Source organism: Aristolochia californica, unplaced genomic scaffold (genome assembly GCF_029961685.1).
Source record: "Aristolochia californica isolate CCGP_79_NKW_82.1479 unplaced genomic scaffold, dmAriCali1.0.hap1 SCAF_12, whole genome shotgun sequence".
NCBI lineage: Eukaryota > Viridiplantae > Streptophyta > Magnoliopsida > Piperales > Aristolochiaceae > Aristolochia > Aristolochia californica.
Window position 1 is genome coordinate 8,420,189 of NW_027181793.1, and position 22,345 is coordinate 8,442,533.

General features: G+C 34.1%; 1 protein-coding gene across 1 annotated transcript; it reads left to right on the top strand.

Moving 5' to 3' along the window:
* Nucleotides 1–20,874: 20,874 nt before the first annotated feature.
* LOC137946572 (secreted RxLR effector protein 161-like) lies at nt 20,875–21,769 on the top strand. Its single transcript, XM_068792912.1, has 3 exons — nt 20,875–20,911; nt 21,019–21,166; nt 21,310–21,769. The coding sequence occupies exons 1-3, from the start codon at nt 20,875–20,877 to the stop codon at nt 21,767–21,769; spliced, it is 645 nt and encodes a 214-aa protein (XP_068649013.1).
* Nucleotides 21,770–22,345: the final 576 nt, after the last annotated feature.

Here is a 22,345-nt window from a genome sequence, read left to right on the forward strand (position 1 = left end):
TAAAATTATGTAAAAATTTATTTGTTTTTGTTTTGCACTAGAATATTAAGTACCATGAAGTAGAAAAATAAGTACATACAATATGTTTTTCCTTTTCTTTTTGCACTTGGAGAGAAAGAACGAACAAAAGCAAAGAAAAAAATTTTGACTTTGTTTTGCTTTATTAATCTCTCACAATGCCTAGTATTAATTGATTTTCTTTTTAGCACTTCGAACAAAAGTACCAAGACGACCAAAAAAAAAATTTGTTTTTCTAATTTAACTTGGAGAGAATAGACCACCAAAAGAAAAAATGTATGATAATATTTATTGTTTTTTTATTTGGGCTATAAGAGAAAGTTGCAACAGTAACAAAAAAAAAATGACTTTGTATTGTTTTATTAAGCTCTCACAAGGGAAGAGACAATATTTTATCCTTTTTCTTTTATAACATGGAATTAAAGTACGAAGAAGAAGAAGAAGAAAAGTAATACAAATTAAATTTTTTTTCTTTTTGCAGAAGAGCTAAGAGTTCGAAGAAGTAGAAATAAAAGTAAAAAACTTATTATTGATTTTCTATTTGCACTTGGAGAGAACATATAGAAGGAAAAAAAGTATGAATAGTTTAATTTTTTGTCTTTTTTGCAATTGGAAAAAAAGTTCCAATGGAAAAAAAAAGTTTAACTTTATTTTGTTTTATTAATCTCTCGCAATGCAAGGGGCAATATTTATTGATTTTATTTTTTCACTTGGAACGAAAGTACCATGAAAAGCAAAAAAAATTATAAAATTATTTATTGATTTTCTTTTTTCTCTAAAGGAGAACGTACCAAGAGAAGTAAAAAAAGTATGAAAATATTAATTTATTTTTTTTGCACATGGAGAGAAAGTCCCAACAGAAAAAAAAATTTTAAATTTTGATTATGCTCTTGTAAAGCAAGGGGCAATATTTATTCATTTTCTTTTTGCACTAGGAATGAAAGTAGCATGAAGAGACAAAAAAATAAAAAATAAAAATTTATTGATTCTCTATTTGCACTTGGAGAGAACGTAGCAATAGAAGGAAAAAAGTATGAATATATTAATTTTTGTCTTTTTTCACTTGGAGAGAAAGTTCCAACAGAAAAAAAAAATTTTACTTTGTTTTGCTTTATTAAGCTCTCGCAATGCAAGGGGCAATATTTATTCTGTTTCATTTTGCACTTCGAATGAAAGTACCAAGAACTGAAAAAACAATATTTCTACTTGGAATGAAAGTACCAACTGCAGAAATTTAAATTACGTAAAAAAAATTGTTTTTGTTTTGAACATGCAATGAAAGTACCAAGAAGTAGAAAAAATGTACAATAATAAGTTTTATTTTTACATTTTCACAAAGAGAAAAAGAACCAACAAAAGCGAAGAAAACATTTGACTTGGTTTTGCATTATTAAGTATTCGCAATGCAAGGGGCATTATTTATTGATTTTCTTTTTAAACTTAGACCAAAAGTACCAAGAAGAAGAAAAAAATTACTAAAATATTTTTTCGTTTTCTAATTTAACATGGAGAAAACGTACCACTAGAAGAAAAAATGTATGACAATAATTATTGTTTTTCTATTTGGACTAGAAGAGAAAGTTGCAACAGAAGAAAAAAAATATGACTTTGTATTGTTTTATTAAACTCTCAATGCATGACGCCGTATTTTATCGTTTTTTCTTTTTGCATTTGGAATTAAAGTACGATGAAGAAGAAAAAAAAAAGTAATACAAAATAAATTTATTTCTTTTTGCACTAGAAATAAGAGTACGAAGAAGTACAAAAAAGGTGTAAAACACTTATTATTGATTTTCTAATTGTACTTGGAGAAAACATATAGAAGGAAAGCAAAAGTATGAAAATATTATTTTTTTGTATTTTTTCACTAAGAGAAAAAGTCCCAAAAGAAAAAAAAAGTTTGACTTTGTTTTTTTTTACGAAGCTCTCGAGTGCAATGGGCAATATTTATTCATTTTCTTTTTCACTTGGAGCCAAAGTACTAAGAAGACCCCAAACAAGTACAAAAATATTTTTTTGATTTGCTTTCTTTTTGCACTTGGAGAGAACGTAGGAAAAGAAGGAAAAAAGGAATGAAAATATTAATTTTTTTTTGAAATTGGAGAAAATGTCCCAAAATAAAAAAAAAAATTTAACTTTGCTTTCTTTTTTGAAGCTCTGGCAATGCAAGGGCAAATATTTATTCATTTTCCTTTTGCACTTGGAATGAAAATACAAAGAAGAGCCAAAAAAAGTACAAAGTTATTTTTTGATTTTCTATTTACTCTTAGGGAGAAGTAAAAAAAAAAGTATAAAAATATTAATTGTTTTTCTTTTCGCACTTGGAGAGAAAGTCCTTATAGAAATAAAAAGTTTAATCTTTCTTTTGCTTTATTATGCTCTCACAAAGCAAGGGGCAATATTTTTTCATTTTTCTTTACATTAGGAATGAAAGTAGCAAGAAGAGCCAAAAACAAAGAACAAACATATGTGTTGATTTTTTATTTGCACTTGGAGAGAACGTACAATTAGAAGGAAACAAGGTATGAAAATATTAATTTTTGACTTTTTGCACTTCGAGAGCATGTACCAATAGAAGCAAAAAAAAGTATGGATTTATTTTGTTTTATTAAGATCTCACTATGCAAGGGGAAATATTTTATCATTTTTCTATTTCTACTTGGAATGAAAGAACCAAAAGAAGAAAGTAAAATTATGTAAAAATTTATTTGTTTTTGTTTTTCACTAGAATATAAAGTACCAAGAAGTAGAAAAAAAAGTACAAAAATATGTTTTCTTTTTATTTTTGGACTTGGAGAGAAAGAACGAACAAAAGCAAAGAAAAAAAGTTTGACTTTGTTTTGCTTTATTAAGCTCTCGCAATGCAAGGGGCAATATTAATTGATTTTCTCTTTGCACTTGGAACAAAAGTACAAGACGACCAAAAAAAGTACTAAAATATTTATTTATTTTCTAATTTAACCTGGAGAGAACATACCACCAAAATAAAAAATGTATGACAACATGTATTGTTTTTTATTTGGGCTATAAGAGAAAGTTGCAACAACAACAAAAAAATGACTTTTTATTGTTTTATTAAGCTCTCACAAGGGAAGAGACAATATTTTATCCTTTTTTCCTTTTTGCACATGGAATTAAAGTACGAAGAAGAAGAAGAAGAAAGTAGTACAAATTAAATTTGTTTTCTTTTTGCACAAGAACTGAGACTAAGAAGAGGTAGAAATAAAAGTAAAAAAATTATTATTGATTTTCTATTTGCACTTGGAGAGAACGTATGGAAGGAAAAAAAGTATGAATATATTAATTTTTGTCTTTTTCACTAGGAGAAAAAGTTTGAATAGAAAAAAAAAATTTTGACTTTGTTTTGTTTTATGAAGTTCTTGCAATGCAAGGGGCCATATTTATTCATTTTCTTTTTGCAATAGGAGAAAAAGTCCCAACAGAAGAAAAAAAATTTAACTTTGTTTTATTTTATTAAGCTCTCGCAATGCAAGGGGAAATATTTATTCATTTTGTTTTGCACTTGGAATGAAAGTACCAAGAAAAGCAAAAAACAAATTATTAAATTATTTATTGATTTTCTATTTGCTCTTGGGGAGAACAAACCAAGAGAAGAGAAAAAAATACGAAAAATATTAATTGTTTTTCTTTTTGCACATAGAGAGAAAGTCCCAATAGAATAAAAAAATTTTAACTTTCTTTTGTTTTATTATGCTCTCACAAAGCAAGGGCAATATTTATTCATTTTCCCTTTGCACTAGGAACAAAAGTAGCATGAAGAGACAAAAAAAAAGAATAAAAATATTATTGATTTTCTATTTGCACTTGGAGAGAACATACCAATAGAAGGAAAAAAAGAATGAAAATATAATTTTTTGTATTTTTGCTCTTGGAAAGAAATTACCAACAGAAAAAACAAAGTGTGACTTTGTTTTGTTTTATTAAGCTCCTGCAATGCAAGGGGCAATATTTATTAATTTTAATTATGCACTTTGAACTAATGTACCAAGAAGTGTAAAAAAAAAATTACAATAATATTTATTTATTTTCTATTTTTTCAGTTGGATAGAATGTACCAATAGAAGCAAAAAATGTATGAATTTTTTTTAAAGCTCTCACAATGCAAGTAGTAATATTTTATCGTTTTTCTATTTCTACTTGAAATGAAAGTACAAACCAGAGAAAGTAAAATTAAGTAAAAAATTATTTGTTTTTGTTTTGCTCTAGAAATGAAAGAACCTAGAAGTAGAAAAAAAAGTACAACAATATCTTTTATTTTTCTTTTTCCACTTGGTGAGAAAGAACCAACAAAAGCCTAAAAAAAAGTTTGACTTTGTTTTGCTTTATGTCAATGCAAGGGGCAATATTTATTGATTTTGTTTTTGCACTTGGAACAAATGTACCAAAAAGACAAAAAAAAAGTATTAAAATGTTCATTTGTTTTCTAATTTAGCTTGGAGAGAACCTACATGTTGGAAGATAGGGCCTGTTACAATGTGGGACCCACCATGGTGCTCGAGCAGGTGGGACCTACCATGAGGACGTAGGAAACCAATAAGATTCCTCACCCAAGTAAGCACGAGTTAAGGAATTAAGAAGTACAAGCAAGTTGAATTGAGTTAGAAGACTTGAAGATCAAGTGGGACCCACAAATATCTCACGAGTTGTCAACCTTATCAAGATGAGTTGGAAGATCATGAGGGACCCACAAGGATAAGGCCACGAGCTGGCCTTCTCCCTTATATTCACGTGAATAAAGAAAGAGTTCTAGTTCAACACATATTAGTCTTCTAGTAGATTGGTTTGGATAGACTTATCTTAGAGAGTTAGAGTTGGAATGTAATTAGGATTGAAAGGGTAATTGTATAAGGACTATACCTCCTCCTCTACTATAAATAGAGGAGTTGTAATTCGGAATTCATCAAGTTACACATCTCATTCTTAAGTTACTTTCTCCCTCTCTCTCTTTGCTTGGCACCTCTCTTTGCTCTTTTATTTTTTCTTCTCTCTACTTGAGAGTTCTTCTTCCCTTTTCTTCTTTTTCTTTCTCTTGCTCGGAATTATGGAAAAGGGATCCTAAATTCAACAGGGCCCAAGCCCACATGACCAAGGAAGACCCACATATCTAAGAGTATTATAAGATGGGCCACACGACAAAGACAGGTCCATAAGATGGGCCCAAGCCCATAAGAAGTAGGACCCACCATGATTACCATGAGTTGGAATCCTTATCACATAAGTTGGAAGATCAAGAAGGACTCACAAAGGCATCTTTATCTTATGGTCACATCCTAGAAGAGTTCTAGTTTGAGTTATGTTTGTCTTTTATCAATATTGAGTTATTTAATTATGCTATGACTTATCTTTAAGTGTTAGAGTTTGGGTGTAATTGGGACAAAGGTAGTTTTATTGTAATTGGACTCTACTACCTTCCTATATTATAAATAAAGGTTCATGTACTCTGATTATACTAAGTTTATGAAGTTAATGAAGTATTTTTATTTTTCATAAATTCAACATGGTATCAGAGCAGGTTTTGTGAGTTGAGTTGGTCAACCCACAGAGATAATGAGATCATTTTCTCTAAACCTTAAACCCTAAGTCTAGGTTTGTATTTGTTTTTTCAGTCCCTACATGCGTAGTTTGCTTTGCATTTACCTATATATTTAGATTTTCATATTTCAAATTATATATTGACGAAAAGATATTTGAGTCTACTTTCCAAAGAAAAATTATTTTTCCAATCGGAGTTATCTACTAAGAGAGATATAGATATTTGAATGAGCGAAGGTCAGATTGCGAAAAGGTTCGATCGGTAGCAGAAAACTTCCGCTTCTGAGGTATTTTATCCTATCAAGAACTAGAGTTTATATGGATAAATATATATCCAAATAAACATATGTAAGTATATTATTATACCTATTCAACCATTTTTTTATCTGATTTATCTAAAAAGAGAAATTGATATTTGAAGCAACAAAGGTTAGATTGCAAAAGAGGTCCGAGTAGCCGCAGAAAGCTTCAACTTTCGAGGTATTTATGCTACGAAGAAAGAGACTGGATATGGATAATTATATATCAAAGGAAATATATGTAAGTCTATTTTATTACCTATTAAATTAATTCTTGGTATGATTTTTTTATAAAGAGATATTGATCTTGGAAGAGTCAATGGTCATTCTGGAAAAAAAAGGAGAAACAGTACTTAGTTCGGCCAGATGAAGAGACCGAAATATATCAGATTATTTATCTTCTAATAATTATATTTTATGAAGAGAATTATACTTGGATGAAATTTATTTAAGTCTAGTTACAGATGAAGAAAATTTCATGTCAATCTGATCTATATTTAAAGATATATTTGCATTGGAAGAATCAAAGGTCATGCTTGTATTCTGATGCATTGAAAAATCCGAATTTAAGCCCATTGTTTTGCGTCACTTTTTGAGTTGATATATCACGAAAATATCTCACTTCTCCCTATTTTTAGGCTTAACTATACATCTTTGTTATTTGGGCTTATGTGTTATGGTCCTGGGTTAAGTACTTGGCTTTCTGCTGCCTACCAGGCCGGTCTTTTGGGTAGTATTGGCTAGGTGTTTAACATTTGGTATCAGAGCGGTCACCCACGTCACGAGTTCGAATCTTGGGGTGACCTAGCGGTGTTGCTAGAGTGGGTCATGGCTAGAGTAGGCCATCGCTAGAGTGGGCCGCCGTGGTCGTAGGCTGTTGAAGGTGGGATGTGATGTTATGGTCATGGGTTAAGTACTTTGCTTTCCGCTACCTACCAGGCCGGTCTTTTGGGTAGTATTGACTAGGTGCTTAACATTATGGCTACATCTATGATATTTGGTTCAAGCTAGGATCACTGCCATTACCTCCTAGCTTGAGGGGGAGAAGTAGAAGAAGTAAAAGAAAGAGGTATTTTATTCCATATGTTGTGGATAAGTTTATGTGGCCAAAATATTCAAGAAATGGGATTCACAAAAGATGAAGCTTCTGCATCTAAGAAAAAATATTTATATCAGATTATGATTATTTCATGGGTCCTTCTATAAGGTTTATTATTTTGGTTCTTGTTATATGTGTTACATTACAGGTGCTGCTATCATGTCTCTTTGGATGAGACATTATTATTGAAGAAGAGGTAGCCTCGGTATCTTTCCTCATACCATTATTTATTTGTCCCCGTCAAAAATATAAAAAATGTCAATGGTTGGGATTCCATGACGGAGGAACTTAATACCCCGTAAAAAATATCAAGTGTCAATGTTGGGATTCCATGACGAAGGAACTTAATAACCCGTCAAAAATATCAAGTGTCAATGGTTGGGATTCCATGATGGAAGAACTTGATACCCCGTAAAAAATATCAAATGTCAACGGTTGGGACACCATGACGGAGGAACTTATTATTACATCTATGTTATACCACCCTGAATTGGCCAGTTGGATCTCATGGAAGAGAGCACCAATGTGAGGGGAAGTGTTGGAAGATTGGAGGACTGCCATTTTATACACAAAACATTTATACATCATTTCCAGCAAGCTGGGAGTTCTTGATGTTCTTTCACCCCCAGCTTGAGGGGGAGTGTTGGAAGATAGGGCCCAAGCCCACACGACCAAGGAAGGCCCACATATCTAAGAGTATTATAAGATGGGCTCAAGCCCATATGAAGTAGGACCCACCATGATTACCATGAGCTGGAATCCTTATCACATAACTTGGAAGATCAAGAAGGACTCACAAAGGCATCTTTATCTTATGGTCACGTCTTAGAAGAGTTCTAGTTTGAGTTATGTTTGTCTTTTATCAATATTGAGTTATTTAATTATGCTAGGACTTATCTTTAAGTGTTAGAGTTTGGGTGTAATTGGGACAAATGTAGTTTTATTGTAATTGAACTCTACTACCTTCCTCTATTAAAAATAGAGGTTCATGTACTCTGATTATAATAATTTAATGAAGTCAATGGAGTTTTTCTCTTTTCCATAAATTCAACAGTACCACTATAAGAAAAAATGTATGACAATATTTATTATTTTTCTATTTGGACTAGAAGAGAAAGTTACAACAACAAAAAAATGACTTTGTATTGTTTTATTAATCTCTCACAATGGAAGAGACAATATTTTCTCATTTTTTTTATTTTTTCACATGGAATACAAAGAAGAAGAAGATAAAAGTAATACAAAATAAATTTGTTTTCTTTTTGCACTAGAACAGAGAGTAGGAAAAAGTAGAAAAAAGTGTAATAAACTAATTATTGATTTTCTATTTGCACTTGGAGAGAACGTTTAGAAGGAAAAAAAGTATGAAAATATTAATTTTTTATCTTTTTGCACTGAGAAAAAAAAGTCCAAACAGAAAAAAAAATTTGACTTTGTTTTGTTTGATGAAGCTGTCACAATGCAAGGGGCAATATTTATTTATTTTCTTTTTCTACTTGGAACGAAAATATCAAGAAGAGCGAAAACAAGTAAAAAAATATTTATTGATATTCTACTTGCACTTGGAGGGAACATACAAAAAGAAAGAAAAAAAATGAAAATATTAATTTTTTTCTTTTTACCATTGGAGAAAAAGTTTCAACAGAAAAAAAAAGTTTTAACTTTGTTTTGTTTTATGAAGTTCTCGCAATGCAAGGGGAAATATTTATTCATTTTCTTTTTTCACTTGAAACTAAAGTACCAAGAAGAGCCAAAAAAGTAGAAAATTATTTATTGATTTTCTATTTGCTCTTGGGGAGAACTACCGATAGAAGTAAAAAAAAAGTATGAAAATATTAATTTTTTTTCTTTTTGCACTTGGAGAGAAAGTCCTTACAAATTTTTTTTTTTAACTTTCTTTTGTTTTATTATGCTCTCGCAAAGAAAGGGACAATATTTATTCATTTTCTCTTTGCACTAGGAACGAAACTAGCAAAAAGTGCCAAAAAAAGAATAAAATATTTATTGATTTTATTTTTGCACTTGGAGAGAACGTACCAATAGAAGGAAAAAAGTATGAAAATATTAATTTTGATCTTTTTGCACTTGGAGAGAAAGTCCCAACAGAAAAAAGAAAAAGTTTCACTTTGTTTTGTTTTATTAAGCTCTTACTATGCAAAGGGCAATATTCATTCTTTTTCATTTTTCACTTCAAATGAAAGTACAAGGAAGAACAAAAAAAAAATACAATAATATTTATTGTTTTTTCTTGTTTTCACTTGGAGAAAACGTACCAATAGAAGCAAAAAAAAGTATGACATTGTTATTTTTTATTAAGTTGTCACAATGCAAGGGGTAATACTTTATCGTTTTTCTATTTTTACTTGGAATGATAGTACCAATAGAATAAATTAAAATTAAGTAAAATTTGTTTTTTTGTTTTGCATTAGAAATGAAAGAACCAAGACGTGGAAAAAAAAGTGCAACAATATGTTTTATATTTCTTTTTGCACTTGGAGAGAAAGAACCAACAAAACCAAAGAAAAAAAAGTTTGACTTCCTTTTGCTTTATTAAGCTGTCGCAAAGCAAGTGGCAGTATTTATTGATTTTCTTTTTGCACTAGGAAGAAAAGTACCAAGAAGTGCAAAAAAAAGTACTAAAATATTTATTTGCCTTCTAATTTAACTTAGAGAGAACGTACCACTAGAAGAAAAAATTTATGACAATATTTACTGTTTTTCTATTTGCAATAGAAGAGAAAGTTGCAACCGAAACAAAATAAAAAAAAATAACTTTGTTTTGTTTTATTAAGCTCTCACAATCGAAAAGAATATTTTATCATTTTTTATTTTTGAAGATGGAATTAAAGTACAATGAAGAAGAAGATGAAAGTAACACAAAATAAATTGGTTTTCTTTTTGCACTTGAAATGAGAGTCGAAAGAAGTGGAAAAAAAGTGAAATAAACTTAATATTTATTTTCTATTTGCACTAGGAGAGAACATTTAGAAGGAAAAAAAGTATGAAAATATTAAGTTTTTGTCTTTTTGCACTTGGAGAAAAAGTCCCAACAGAAAAAAAAAAATTGACTTTGTTTTGTTTGATGAAGCTCTCACAAAGCAAGGGGCAATATTTATTCATTTTCTTTTTGCACTTGAAACGAAAGTACCAAGAAGAGCCAAAACAAGTACAAAAATATTTATTGATTTTCTATTTGCACTTGGAGGGAATGTACAAATACAAGGAAAAGAAAGAATGAAAATACTAATTTTTTCCTTTTTACCATTGGAGAAAAAGTCGCAACAGAAAATTAAAAAGTGTAACTTTGTTTTGTTTTATGAAGCACTCACAATGTCCAATATTTATTCATTTTCCTTTTGCACTTGGAACGAAAATACAAAGAAGAGCTAAAAAAAAGTACAAAGTTATTTATTGATTTTCTATTTGCTCTTGGGGAGAACGAACCAATAGAAGTAAAAATTAGTATAAAAATATTAATTTTTTTTCTTTTTGCACTTGTAGAGAAAGTCCTTATAGAAACAAAAAAAATTATCTTTCTTTTGCTATATTATGCTCTCACAAAGCAAGGGGCAATATTTATTCATTTTATCTTTGCACTAGCGATGAAAGTAGCAAGAAGAGCCAAGAAAAAAAGAACAAACCTATTTATTGATTTTTTATTTGCACTTGGAGAGAACGTACAATAAGAAAGAAAAAAGGTAAGAAAATATTTATTTTTGTCTTTTTGCACTAGGAGAGAAAGTCTCAACAGAAAAAAAAAAGGTTTGACTTTTTTTTTTTATTAACCTCTCACAATGCAAGGGGTAAATTTATTCTTTTTCCTTTTTTTACGAACGAAAGTACCAAGAAGACCCAAAAAAATACAATAATATTTATTGTTTTTCATTTTTGCACTAGGAGAGAACGTACCAATAGAAATAAAAAAAGTATGAATTTGTTTTGTTTTATTAAGCTCTCACTATGCAAGGGTAATATTTTATCATTTTTCTATTTCTACTTGGAATGAAAGAACCATAAGAAGAAAGTAAAATTATGTAAAAATATATTTATTTTTATTTTTCTCTAGAATATAAAGTACCAAGAAGTAGAAAAAAAAGTACAACAATATGTTTTATTTTTCTTTTTGCACTTGGAGAGAATGAACAAAAGCAAAGAAATTTTTTTTGTCTTTGTTTTGCTTTATTAATCTCTCACAATGCAACGGGCAGTATTAATTGATTTTATTTTTTTCACTTGGAACAAAAGTACCAAGACGACCAAAAAAGGTACTAAAATATTTATTTATTTTCTAATTTTACTTGGAGAGAACATATCACAAGAAGAAAAAATGTATGACAATATTTATTGTTTGGGCTATAAGAGAAAGTTGCAACAACAACAAAAAAAATGACTTTGTATTGTTTTATTAAGCTCTCACAACGGAAGAGACAATATTTTATCCTTTTTTATTTTTGCACATGGTATTAAACTATGAAGAAGAAGAAAAAAAAAAAAGTAATACAAATTCAATTTATTTTCTTTTTGCACAAGAACTGAGAGTACGAAGAAGTAGAAATAAAAGTAAAAAATTTATTATTGATTTTCTATTTGCACTTGGAGAGAACGTATAGAAGGAAAAAAAGTATGAATATATTAATTTTTTGTCTTTTGCACTTAGAGAAAAATACCCAATAGAAAAAAATAGTTTGACTTTGTTTTGTTTTATGAAGTTCTCGCAATGCAAGGGGCAATATTTATTCATTTTCTTTTTGAAATTGGAGAAAAATTCCCAAAAGAAAAAAAAAAAGGTTTAACTTTGTTTTATTTTATAAAGCTCTCGCAATGCAAGGGGCAGTATTTAGTCATTTTCTTTTTGCACTTGGAATGAAAGTACCAAGAAAAGCAAAAACAATTACAAAATTATTTATTGATTTTTTATTTTCTCTTGGGGAGAACATTCCAAGAGAAGTAAAAAAAAGTATGAAAATATTAATTGTTTTTATTTTTGCACATGGAGAGAAAGGCCCAACAGAATAAAAAATGTTTAACTATCTTTTGTTTTATTACGCTCTAACAAAGTAAGGGCAATATTTACTTATTTTCTCTTTGCACTTGGAGAGAACGTACCAATAGAATGAAAGAAAGTATGAAAATATTAATTGTTTTTATTTTTGCACATGGAGAGAAAGTCCCAACAGAAAAAAAAAAATGTTTAACTTTCTTTTGTTTTATTACGCTCTCACAAAGCAAGGGCAATATTTACTTATTTTCTCTTTGCACTTGGAGAGAACGTACCAATAGAATGAAAGAAAGTATGAAAATATTAATTTTTGTCTTTTTGCACTTGGAGAGAAAGTACCAACAGAAAAAAAAAAAAAGTTTGACTTTGTATTGTTTGATTAAGCTCTCACAATGCAAAGGGCAATGTTGATTTTCAGGACTCCATGAATTTAGGTCATGGAGAAAAAAAAAAAAAACCCATTGGGAGAAAACTAGTGGAAGAAGGGTTATGAAATTGATTATTCCTAACCCTCCCCCTGACGCTCTATTTATAGATTTATGAAACTATAATATTACAATAATACCCCTAAACCCTATTACCCCTGGAACTTTAACATAATTACATCAATGCCATCTCTATGAGATGAACCTTTATATACCATCCTGCCATCAATTTTTGTGGGCCTATGGGCCTACTTCTTGATTTGTGGGCCTTGAGCCCGTCTTCAATTTCTCTTGAATGCATGGGTCTTCCTTGGTCTTATGGGCTTGGGCCCATCTTCTTATACAGTTTGATATGTGAGTCTTCCTTGGTCGTGTGGGCTTGGGCCCTGTCTTCCAATACTCCCCCTCAAGCTGGGGATGAGAGAATAGCATGAACTCCCAGCTTGCTGCAAATGATGTATAAAATCATTTTTTGTATGAAATACCTTCATCTTCCAACACTCTCCCTCACGCTGGTCCTCTCGTTCATGAGTGTTGGAAGATAAGATCAAGCCCAATTGACCAAGGAAGGCCCACATATGTAAGATTATTATAAGATGAGCCACATGACCAAGGCAGGCCCACAAGATGGGTCCAAGCCCATAAGAAGTAGGACCCACATTGATTACCAAGAGCTGGCATCCTTATCACATCAGTTGGAAGATCAAGAAGGACTCACAAAAGTATCTTTATCTTAGGGTCACGTCCAAGAAGAGTTTTAGTTTACGTTATATTTGTCTTTTATCAATATTGAGTTACCTAATTATGTTAGGACTTACCTTTAGTGTTAGAGTTTCGGTGTAATTGGGACAAGGGTAGTTTTATTGTAATTGGACTCTACTGCCTTCCTCTATATAAATAGAGGTTCATGTACTCTGATTACAACAAATTATTGATGTCAATGAAGTATTTCACTTTTCCATAAATTCTACATGGTATCAAAGGAGGTTCTATGAGTTGACTTGGTCAACTCACGGAGGTAATGTGATCCTTTTCTCTAAACCCTAAACCCTAGCTCTAGGTTCATAGTTATTTTTTTTTATTCCCTACACCCGTAGTTTTCGTTGCGATGTTTACCTCTATGCATATTTTTTCATATTGCAAGTTATATATTTACGGAAAGATATTTGAGTCGAATTTACAAAGAAGAACGATTTGTTCCAATCGGAGTTATCTACAGAAAGATATCGATATTTCAAAGAGTGAAGGTCAGTTTACAAAAAGTTTTGAGCAGCAGCAGCAATCTTCAGATTCTAAGGTTGTTTTTGCTATCAAGAACTAGACTTTATATGAAGAAATATATATTAAATAAATATCTTTAAGTCTATTCTTTTACCTATTCAACCAATTTTTTATCTGAGTTATCTACAAAGATAAATCGATATTTGAAGCAAGAAAGGTTAGATTGAAAAGAGGTTCGAGCGGCAGCAGAAAACATCAATTTCTGAGTTATTTTATGCTATCAATAAAGAGACTTTATGTGGAGAATTATATATCAAACGAAATATAAGTAAGTCTATTTTCTTACCTATTCAACCAAATCTCGGTATGATTTTTTTATAAGGAGATATTGATCTTGGAAAAGTCAATGGTCGTTCTAGAAAACAGGAGAAATAGAACTTAGTTCAGTCAGATGATAGAGACCGAAAACTATCAGATTATTTATCTTATGATAATTATATTTAATGAATTTAATTCATACTTGGATGAAATTTATTTAAGTCTACTTTCAGAAGGAAAAAATTTCATGTCAATCTGATCTATATTGAAAGATGTATTTGAATTGGAAGAATCAAAGGTCATGCTGGTATTCTGTTACATTGAAAATCCGAATTTATGCCCAATGTTTTGTGTCACTTTTTGAGTTGAAATATCAGAAAAATGTCTCACTTATTTATACATCTTTGTTATTTTGGCTTATTGCTACATCAATGATATTTGGTTCAAGTTGGGATCACTGCCATTACCTCCCAACTTGAGGGGGAAAAGTAGAAGAAGTATAAGAAAGAGGTATTTTTCCTTATGTTGTGGATAAGTTTATGTGACAAAAATATTCAAGAAAGGGGAACCACAAAAGATGAAGCTTGTACATCAATGAAGAAATTTTTATATCGGATTATTTCATGGGTTCTTTTACAAAGATTATTATTTGGTTCGTGTTATATGTGTTGGAAGATGGTCATGTTCTATTCAGTTGCAGGTATTATGTCTCTTTGGGGACATTATTATTGAATAAGAGGTGGCCTCATGTCATCATTTATTTTACCCCGTCAAAAGGATCAAAATTTTTTGTGGTTGGGAGTCCACGACAGAGGAAGTCCAAAAGATGAAAATTATTTGTGGTTGGAAGTCCATGACAGATGAACTTCATCCCCGTCAAAAATATGAAAATTATTTGTGATTGGAAGTCCATGACGGAGAAACTTATGATTACATCTAAGTTATCCAACACCCCCCCCCCCCCCCCCCCCACCCGTCCCCTATAATAGTTTTTATGTATCCTACCACTAGAGAGTCATTGTCCTATGGAGGGACATGGTGGTGGATACTTCAGAGCAATGCCGAGAGACACACTACCGAAAGCAGTGGAGTGTGCCCTACATCCAACATTAAGAATGGAGTATGAAGCAGTGGCTTACCAGCTAGGAGTGATTCTTACTCTGACTTATAATTCCGATGGGCCTCATGGAAGGACGCAACAGCATGAGGGGGAATATTGGAAGATGAAGGCATATTGGAAGATGTGCCATTTTATACAAAAATATTTTATACATCATTTGCAGCAAGCAGGGAGTTCATGTTATTCTCTCACCCCCAACTTGAGGGGGAGTGTTGGAAGATAAGATCAAGCCCAAACAACCAAGGAAGGCCCACATATGTAAGATTATTATAAGATGGGTCACATGACAAAGGAAGGCCCACAAGATGGGCCCAAGCCCATAAGAAGTAGGACCCACAATGATTACCAAGAGCTGGCATCCTTATCACATCAGTTGGAAGATCAAGAAGGACTCAAAAAAGTATCTTTATCTTAGGGTCACGACCATGAAGAGTTTTAGTTTAAGTTATATTTGTCTTTTATCAATATTGAGTTACCTAATTATGTTAGGACTTACCTTAAGTGTTAGAGTTTGGGTATAATTGGGACAAGGGTAGTTTTATTGTAATTGGACTCTACTACCTTCCTCTATTATAAATAGAGGTTCATGTACTCTAATTATAACAAGTTATTGATGTCAATGAATTATTTCACTTTTCCATAAATTTAACAATGACGCCCTGCTGGTATAATATCAGTGAGAGTAAATCACTCCTAGCCGCTAAGACATTGCTCTAAAGTGTCCACCTCCACCACTGTGTCCCTCCACAGGACAAAGACTCTCAAATGGTAGAGTAATATATGATATTAATGTGGGGAAGTAACATAAATATAACAATAAGTTCCTCTGTCACAGACTTCCAACAACAAAAATGTGACATTTTTTATGGGGATGAAGTTCCTCTGCCATGGACTTCCAACCACAAAATTTTTGATATTTTTTATAGGGATGAAGTTCCTCCGTCATGGATTCCCAACCACAAATAAATTTGATATTTTTTACGGGGATGAAGTTCCTTCGTCAAGGACTCCCAACAAAAAAAAATTGATATTTTTTTACGGGGATAAAGTTCCTCCGTCATGGACTCCCAACCACAAATAAATTTGATATTTTTGATGGGGATGAAGTTCCGCCGTCATGGACTCCCAACCACAAATAAATTTGATATTTTTTACGGGGATAAAGTTCCTCCGTCATGGACTCCCAACAAAAAAAAATTGATATTTTTTACGGGGTTGACAATAAATAATGGTATGAGACTACCTCTTCTTCAATAATAATGTTTCATCAAAAGAGCCACAATAGTAGCAGCTGAAATGGGCTTGGCTTGGGCCCATTTAACACGACCCAAAATAATACTTGTAAATTGACCCATGAAATAATCTAATGTACATATCTAGACCAAATAATATGTTGACCAAAGAATAATCTATCAATTCTTCAATAATAACAATCCAGCCAGAAAAAAAAATTATCGAGTCCCGCCGAAATCTTGGGCACGTATACCAAGGCTGAAAATAAGTGCCCCGTGCCAAGTTGACCCGGAACGAGTTGACTCGGTCCAAGTTGGTCTGGGTTGACTCAGTCTAGCTGGTGCACTCGTTTAGCCGGCTAGGCTGGCTCTCTGGCTTGACTCGGTCCCGCTGAGTTGACTCGGGCAAGTCCGAATTGGTAGAAGAGGATATGCTGATTTAATTCAGTTTCCCCGCGCGGAAGAGATGGAAAGCCAGATCTTTGGAGGAAACTTTCGAATAGAAACTCCTTAAACCACAACGAAATCATCGTCCAGAAAAGGTAACTCATTCCTACTTTCCCACGGCAACGATCCCGGCTTTCGAACAAAGCAGAACAACAACGGGAAACTTTTCGGGATAAACCACCCGACAGAGACGAGAGCTGCTTCCAGATACGACAACAATATCTCTTCTTCCTCCCTACTTCCTCTCGGCAGAACAGTGCAGAAACAGAGCTTCCGTTTTCCTCCCTGTGGCCGGCCAATCTTTGCTGCCTTTCCTTCAGAAGTTCTTCTCTGGAATGACAAAGGAGTTTTCTGAAAAACAATGGAGCTCTTGTTTAATGTAGCAGCAGCTTCCGAAAAAGCAACAATGCAGGATACAGCCAGAGCCTTCGTCCTCTGTGAGTTAGTAGAGAGATGTTGAATACAGAAACGGAAACTTTCCAAACAGGAAATTTCTGAATTGTTTTGTTCACCAGCAAAGCCGCAGACACTTCCGGTGGTCGGAGCCAACTTCCTAGCAGCCTTAGTAGCAAGCTGCTTCCGGTGTTCGAAGGCTACTTTCGGAATGATCTACCAGTTGCCTGCCAGAGAAGTTGTATGAACTAGATTTCCTACTAATGAAGAAAGAGAACTCCCGCCGGCTTTCTTTGCAAGGGCCTAGAATAGAGCTTCTAAGCAACGAGGATGTGTAAGAATTTTGGCTGGAAGTTATCAGCAATATCAAGTCTTCCATCTCAGCTGCAAAAGACAAGTCAGCACCTCTAGGCCAACTCACCAAACATATCAGCAATATCAAGTCTTCCATCTCAGCTACAAAAGACAAGTCAGCACCTCCAGACCAACTCACTAAACAATACAGAAGAGTCTAGAATGTGTAGACATGTCCATTCTGTTATTGAGCATCTTCGGTAGCATTTTATGTATAAATAGGCCCTCTTGTAAAGGATTATTAATGAAAGAGAGCATCACAACATTTCATCTTTTTTTGTTAGTCTATTTTCTATCACGGTATCAAGAGCTGTGTAAGGACTCACGTCCAAATCCACTCATGGCTGAATCACAAACCAATCCCAAATTCTCCCTCCCGTCTCCCTCCCATTTTATTAATGTCAAATTAAACCATAACAATTATCTGTTGTGGAAGGCTCAACTAATGCCTTACATCAACAGTCATAATGTTTTTGGATATGTTGATGGGTCCATTGTTGCACTGAAGCTGATCAATGAAGATCCCACAGACCCGTCTTCTCCATATTCGATTTGGAAACAACAAGATCAAGCAATTATAACCATCCTAATTTCCTCTCTCACTGAAAATCTCATTGCTCATGTTGTGGAGGCATCCACCTCACAGGAAATCTGGCTTATCTTACAAGACCTTTTTGGTTCCAAATCTCAAGCTCACGTGATGCATCTTCAATATCAGCCCACTACCCTTAAGAAAGGTTCGGATTCGATTACTGAGTATTATCAGAAATCCAAACTCATCCGAGATACCCTAGGGGCGGCTGGTAAAATCCTCTCCTCTTCTGATTTTATCGCATACCTATTGGCTGGTTTGGGCACCGATTTTGATTCGGTTGTGAACTCCATTACCACTTACCTTGATCCTCTTACCCCCTCCCAAGTTTACAACCATCTCCTTACCCATGAATCTCGTCTCCTTCGTCAACAAAGAACCCTCACTGCATCCCTAGAATTTTCTACCAACTCTACCACCACAAATCCGACCAATACCAGCATCGGAGGTAGGGGTTTTGAGAGGCAGGGGTTCCGCGGCAGAAGTGGCTACAGGGGCCATGGACGAGGTTGGAATGGAGGTTGGTTTAACCCTTCCCATTTTCCCCAAATCGTACTCCTTGTCAAAATTTTCACTAACATGGTCATACCGCTCTTCAATGCTACTATCGGTTTGATCATGCGTATCAATCCGCACCTCCTCCTTCCTTAGCTGCTCATTTCACGTCTGCCCCTTTCTCTCTCGCTACTACCTCTTCTGTTGATCATAATTGGTCCCCTGATTCCGTAGCGACTCATCACTTTACTCATAATTTTTCTAACTTATCTATCAATCTTTCTGAGTATAAGGGCAATGAGCAGGTTCGGGTTGGTGATGGCAACTCTCTCCCTATCCACCATGTTGGTAGCTTTGTTATTCCATCATCTTCTGGCAATCTTCTACTCCCTCAACTTTATCATGTTCCGTCAATTTCAAAGAATTTAATTTCTGTTAAGAAATTTTGTGAAGATAACTGTGTATTTTTTGAATTTCATTCATCTTGTTTCTATGTGAAGGACTGTTGTACCAAGAAAAATCTTCTTCAAGGTCCTACTAGTCATGACATGTATGTGTTTCCTCCAACCACATCTTCATATCAAGCTCATACTGGTTCCAGAGTCACTAAATTCCAATGGGACACTCGTTTGGCTCATCCTTCCATGCAATTAGTTCAAAGAATAATATCACAACTCTCTCTCCCTGTGAAGTCCTCTCCACACAATGGGTTATGTTCTTCATGTTGTCAAACCAAACTCCATCAACTACCATATTCTTCTTCTCCATCTTGGACCACTGCTCCACTTCAACTCTTGTCTGCCGATGTATGGGGTCCTACCCCCACTGTCTAGAGGTGGTTTTTGATATTATCATTCCTTTGTTGATGACTATAGTCGGTTTACGTAGATTGTTCCACTAAAATGTAAATGTCGTTAACGTATTTTTATCCTTCAAATGTCATGTTGAAAATTTACTTCATACAAAAATACGTGCCTTACAATCTGATTGGGGTGGCGAGTTTCGTTCTCTTAATATTGTGTTACAATCTTTTGGCATTTCTCATCGCTTGGCTTGTCCATATGCTCAATCTCAAAATGGTTCCATTCAAAGGAAACACAGACACTTGCTCTTCTTGCACATTCCTTCTCCCCTCCAAAATATTGGTCCGATGCTTTCATTACTACTGCCTACTTAATTAATCGTTTACCAACTTTTGTGTTACACCATAAATCTCCATTTGAAAAATTGTGGAACAAATAGCCAAATTATAATTTTTTGAAAACTTTTGGCTGTCTCTGTTGGCCTAATCTCCGACCTTATAAAAGACACAAAATGGATTATAGATCTCTTCCTTGCGTTTTTCTTGGGTACAACCCCAATCATCATGGTTACTGATGTTATCACATCTCTACCTCCCGCATGTATGTATCATGGGATGTTCTTTTTGATGAAAGTGTTTTTACAAATCACCACTCTCCATCCATCCCATCTACTCTGTTGCATACTACTCTGTCCAACTCCTCTCTCGTTTTTATAGCCCATTACCACAACCCTATCCAATCCTATCACTCCTCCTTTATCTACTCGGCTTGCTTCTCCGCCTGTCGACAAGCCCATTCCTTCCCCTCTCGCTCGGCCCACCTCCTCACATTTACCACAGCCCACATCTCCCTCTCCTCTTATTTCTCCCTCTGATCCCCGTTTCTTCTTCCTGAGCACCGTCTTCACCAGCGTCTCCCGAGTCTTCAGCCTTTTCTCCTTCCCCCATTTCCAATGTTCATCCTATGCAAACTAGGTCAAAATCCAATCTTCTTTTTCCAAAAATTTGAACCGACGACATCGTTTCTTGGCCAACACCTCAGGCCAATGTCACCTCCACTGTTCCTCTAGACGAGCCCTCCTCTGTTACTGAAGCCTCAAAATACCCAGAATGGCACCATGCGATGCAACTGGAGTTTGATGTCCTTCTCTCTAACAATACCTGGACTCTTGTACCTCCCTCCTCCTCTCACAATGTTGTGGGATGCCAATGGATCTTCAAAATGAAATATCTCTCAAATGGCTCAGTTGAAAGGAGAAAAGCACACCTTGCACCAAGGGTTACAGCCAACTCGAGGGCTTGGACTACTCCGAGACTTTCAGTCCCGTTGTCAAACTGACAACCATCAGGTTGGTTCATTTCGTTGCCCTCTCTGCTAATTGGTCGGTTCATCAGTTAGATGTACAAAATGCCTTTTAACACGACGCATTGGATGAAATTGTGTTTATGTCCCAGGCTCGAGGTTTTTTTCATCCTCAATTTCCCACATATGTCTGTCAGCTCCATCATGCCTTATATGGCCTTAAATAGGCCCCCTGAGCGTGGTATGCACGTCTGAGTAGTAAGTTGGTTGAATTGGGATTTGTCATTTCCAAATCTGACACTTCCTTGTTCATATACCGACATCAATTTGTGGTTCTTTATTTTTTAGTTTATGTTGATGATGTCATCCTTACTGGCTCGGGTAGCTCAGATATTACTCAGCTGGTTCAATTGCTCAGTGCTGATTTTCCCTTAAAAGATCTTGGTGATCTTCATTACTTCCTGGGTATAGAGTGTCACAGAAATTTGAATGGGATGTTTTGTCCCAAAGAAAATATATTCTTGATTTATTACATAAGACCAATATGGCTAATTGTAAACCTGTTGGAAATCCTATGTCTCCCTCCACTAAACTCTCTGCTTTTGACTCAACATCAATGGAGGATCCTTCTCTGTACAGGAGTGTGGTGGGTAGCCTACAATATCTTCTCTTTACCCGACCTGATTTAGCTTTCTTAGTAAATCGGGTCTGTCAATTTATGCATGCCCCTTGTCTTTCTCATTGGCAATCTATGAAGAGGATCTTGCGATATTTAAAACAGACACTGGATTATGGTTTGGCCCTCACTCCTTCTCGGTCCCCTTTTCTGTCTGCCTTATCTGATGCCGACTGGGTAGGCTGCCCAGACGACAGGAAATCCACCAGTGGATATTGTTTATTCTATGGCACCAATCTCATCTACTGGAGTTCAAAAAAACAAACAACTATTGCTAGGTCAAGCACGGAGGCTAAATACAAGGCCTTAGCCCATGCTACTTGTGAACTTGTTTGGGTCCAATCTTTATTGTCTGAATTGGGTGTCTTCTTATCTAAGTCTCCCGTTCTTTATTGTGATAATTTGGGGGCCACTTATCTGTGAATCTTGTGATGCATTCCGGCACAAAGCATGTGGATATTGATTACCATTTTGTTCGTGATCGTGTTCATAACAAGACTCTTCAAGTTTCGTTCCTTTCCAGCAAAGATCAAATTGCAGATGTTTTTACAAAGCCATTGTCCATTACCAGATTTTGCACACTCAGATTGAGCCTCACAATCATGTCAAGACTATTGGGCTCGCCGGGGGCTATCAGCAATATCAAGTCTTCCATCTCAGCTGCAAAAGACAAGTTAGCACCTCCAGGCCAAATTACCAAACAATACAAAAGAGTCTAGAATGTATAGAAGTGTCCATTCTGTTATTGAGTATCTTTTGTAGCATTTTGTGTATAAATAGACCCTCTTGTAAAGGATTATTAATGAAAAAGAGCATCACAGCATTTCATCTTTTTTGTTGTTAGTCTATTTTCTATCAGAAGTTGACCATGCAAGCGGCGTCTATCTTCTTCCTCGTATGAGCTTTTTTTTTTTTTTTTTTTTATAGATGCTATCAGATGATGATATTTAGCAGCAGTAAACCTTTCTGAATCATGACATCAAGGTTTCTGAGAGACAA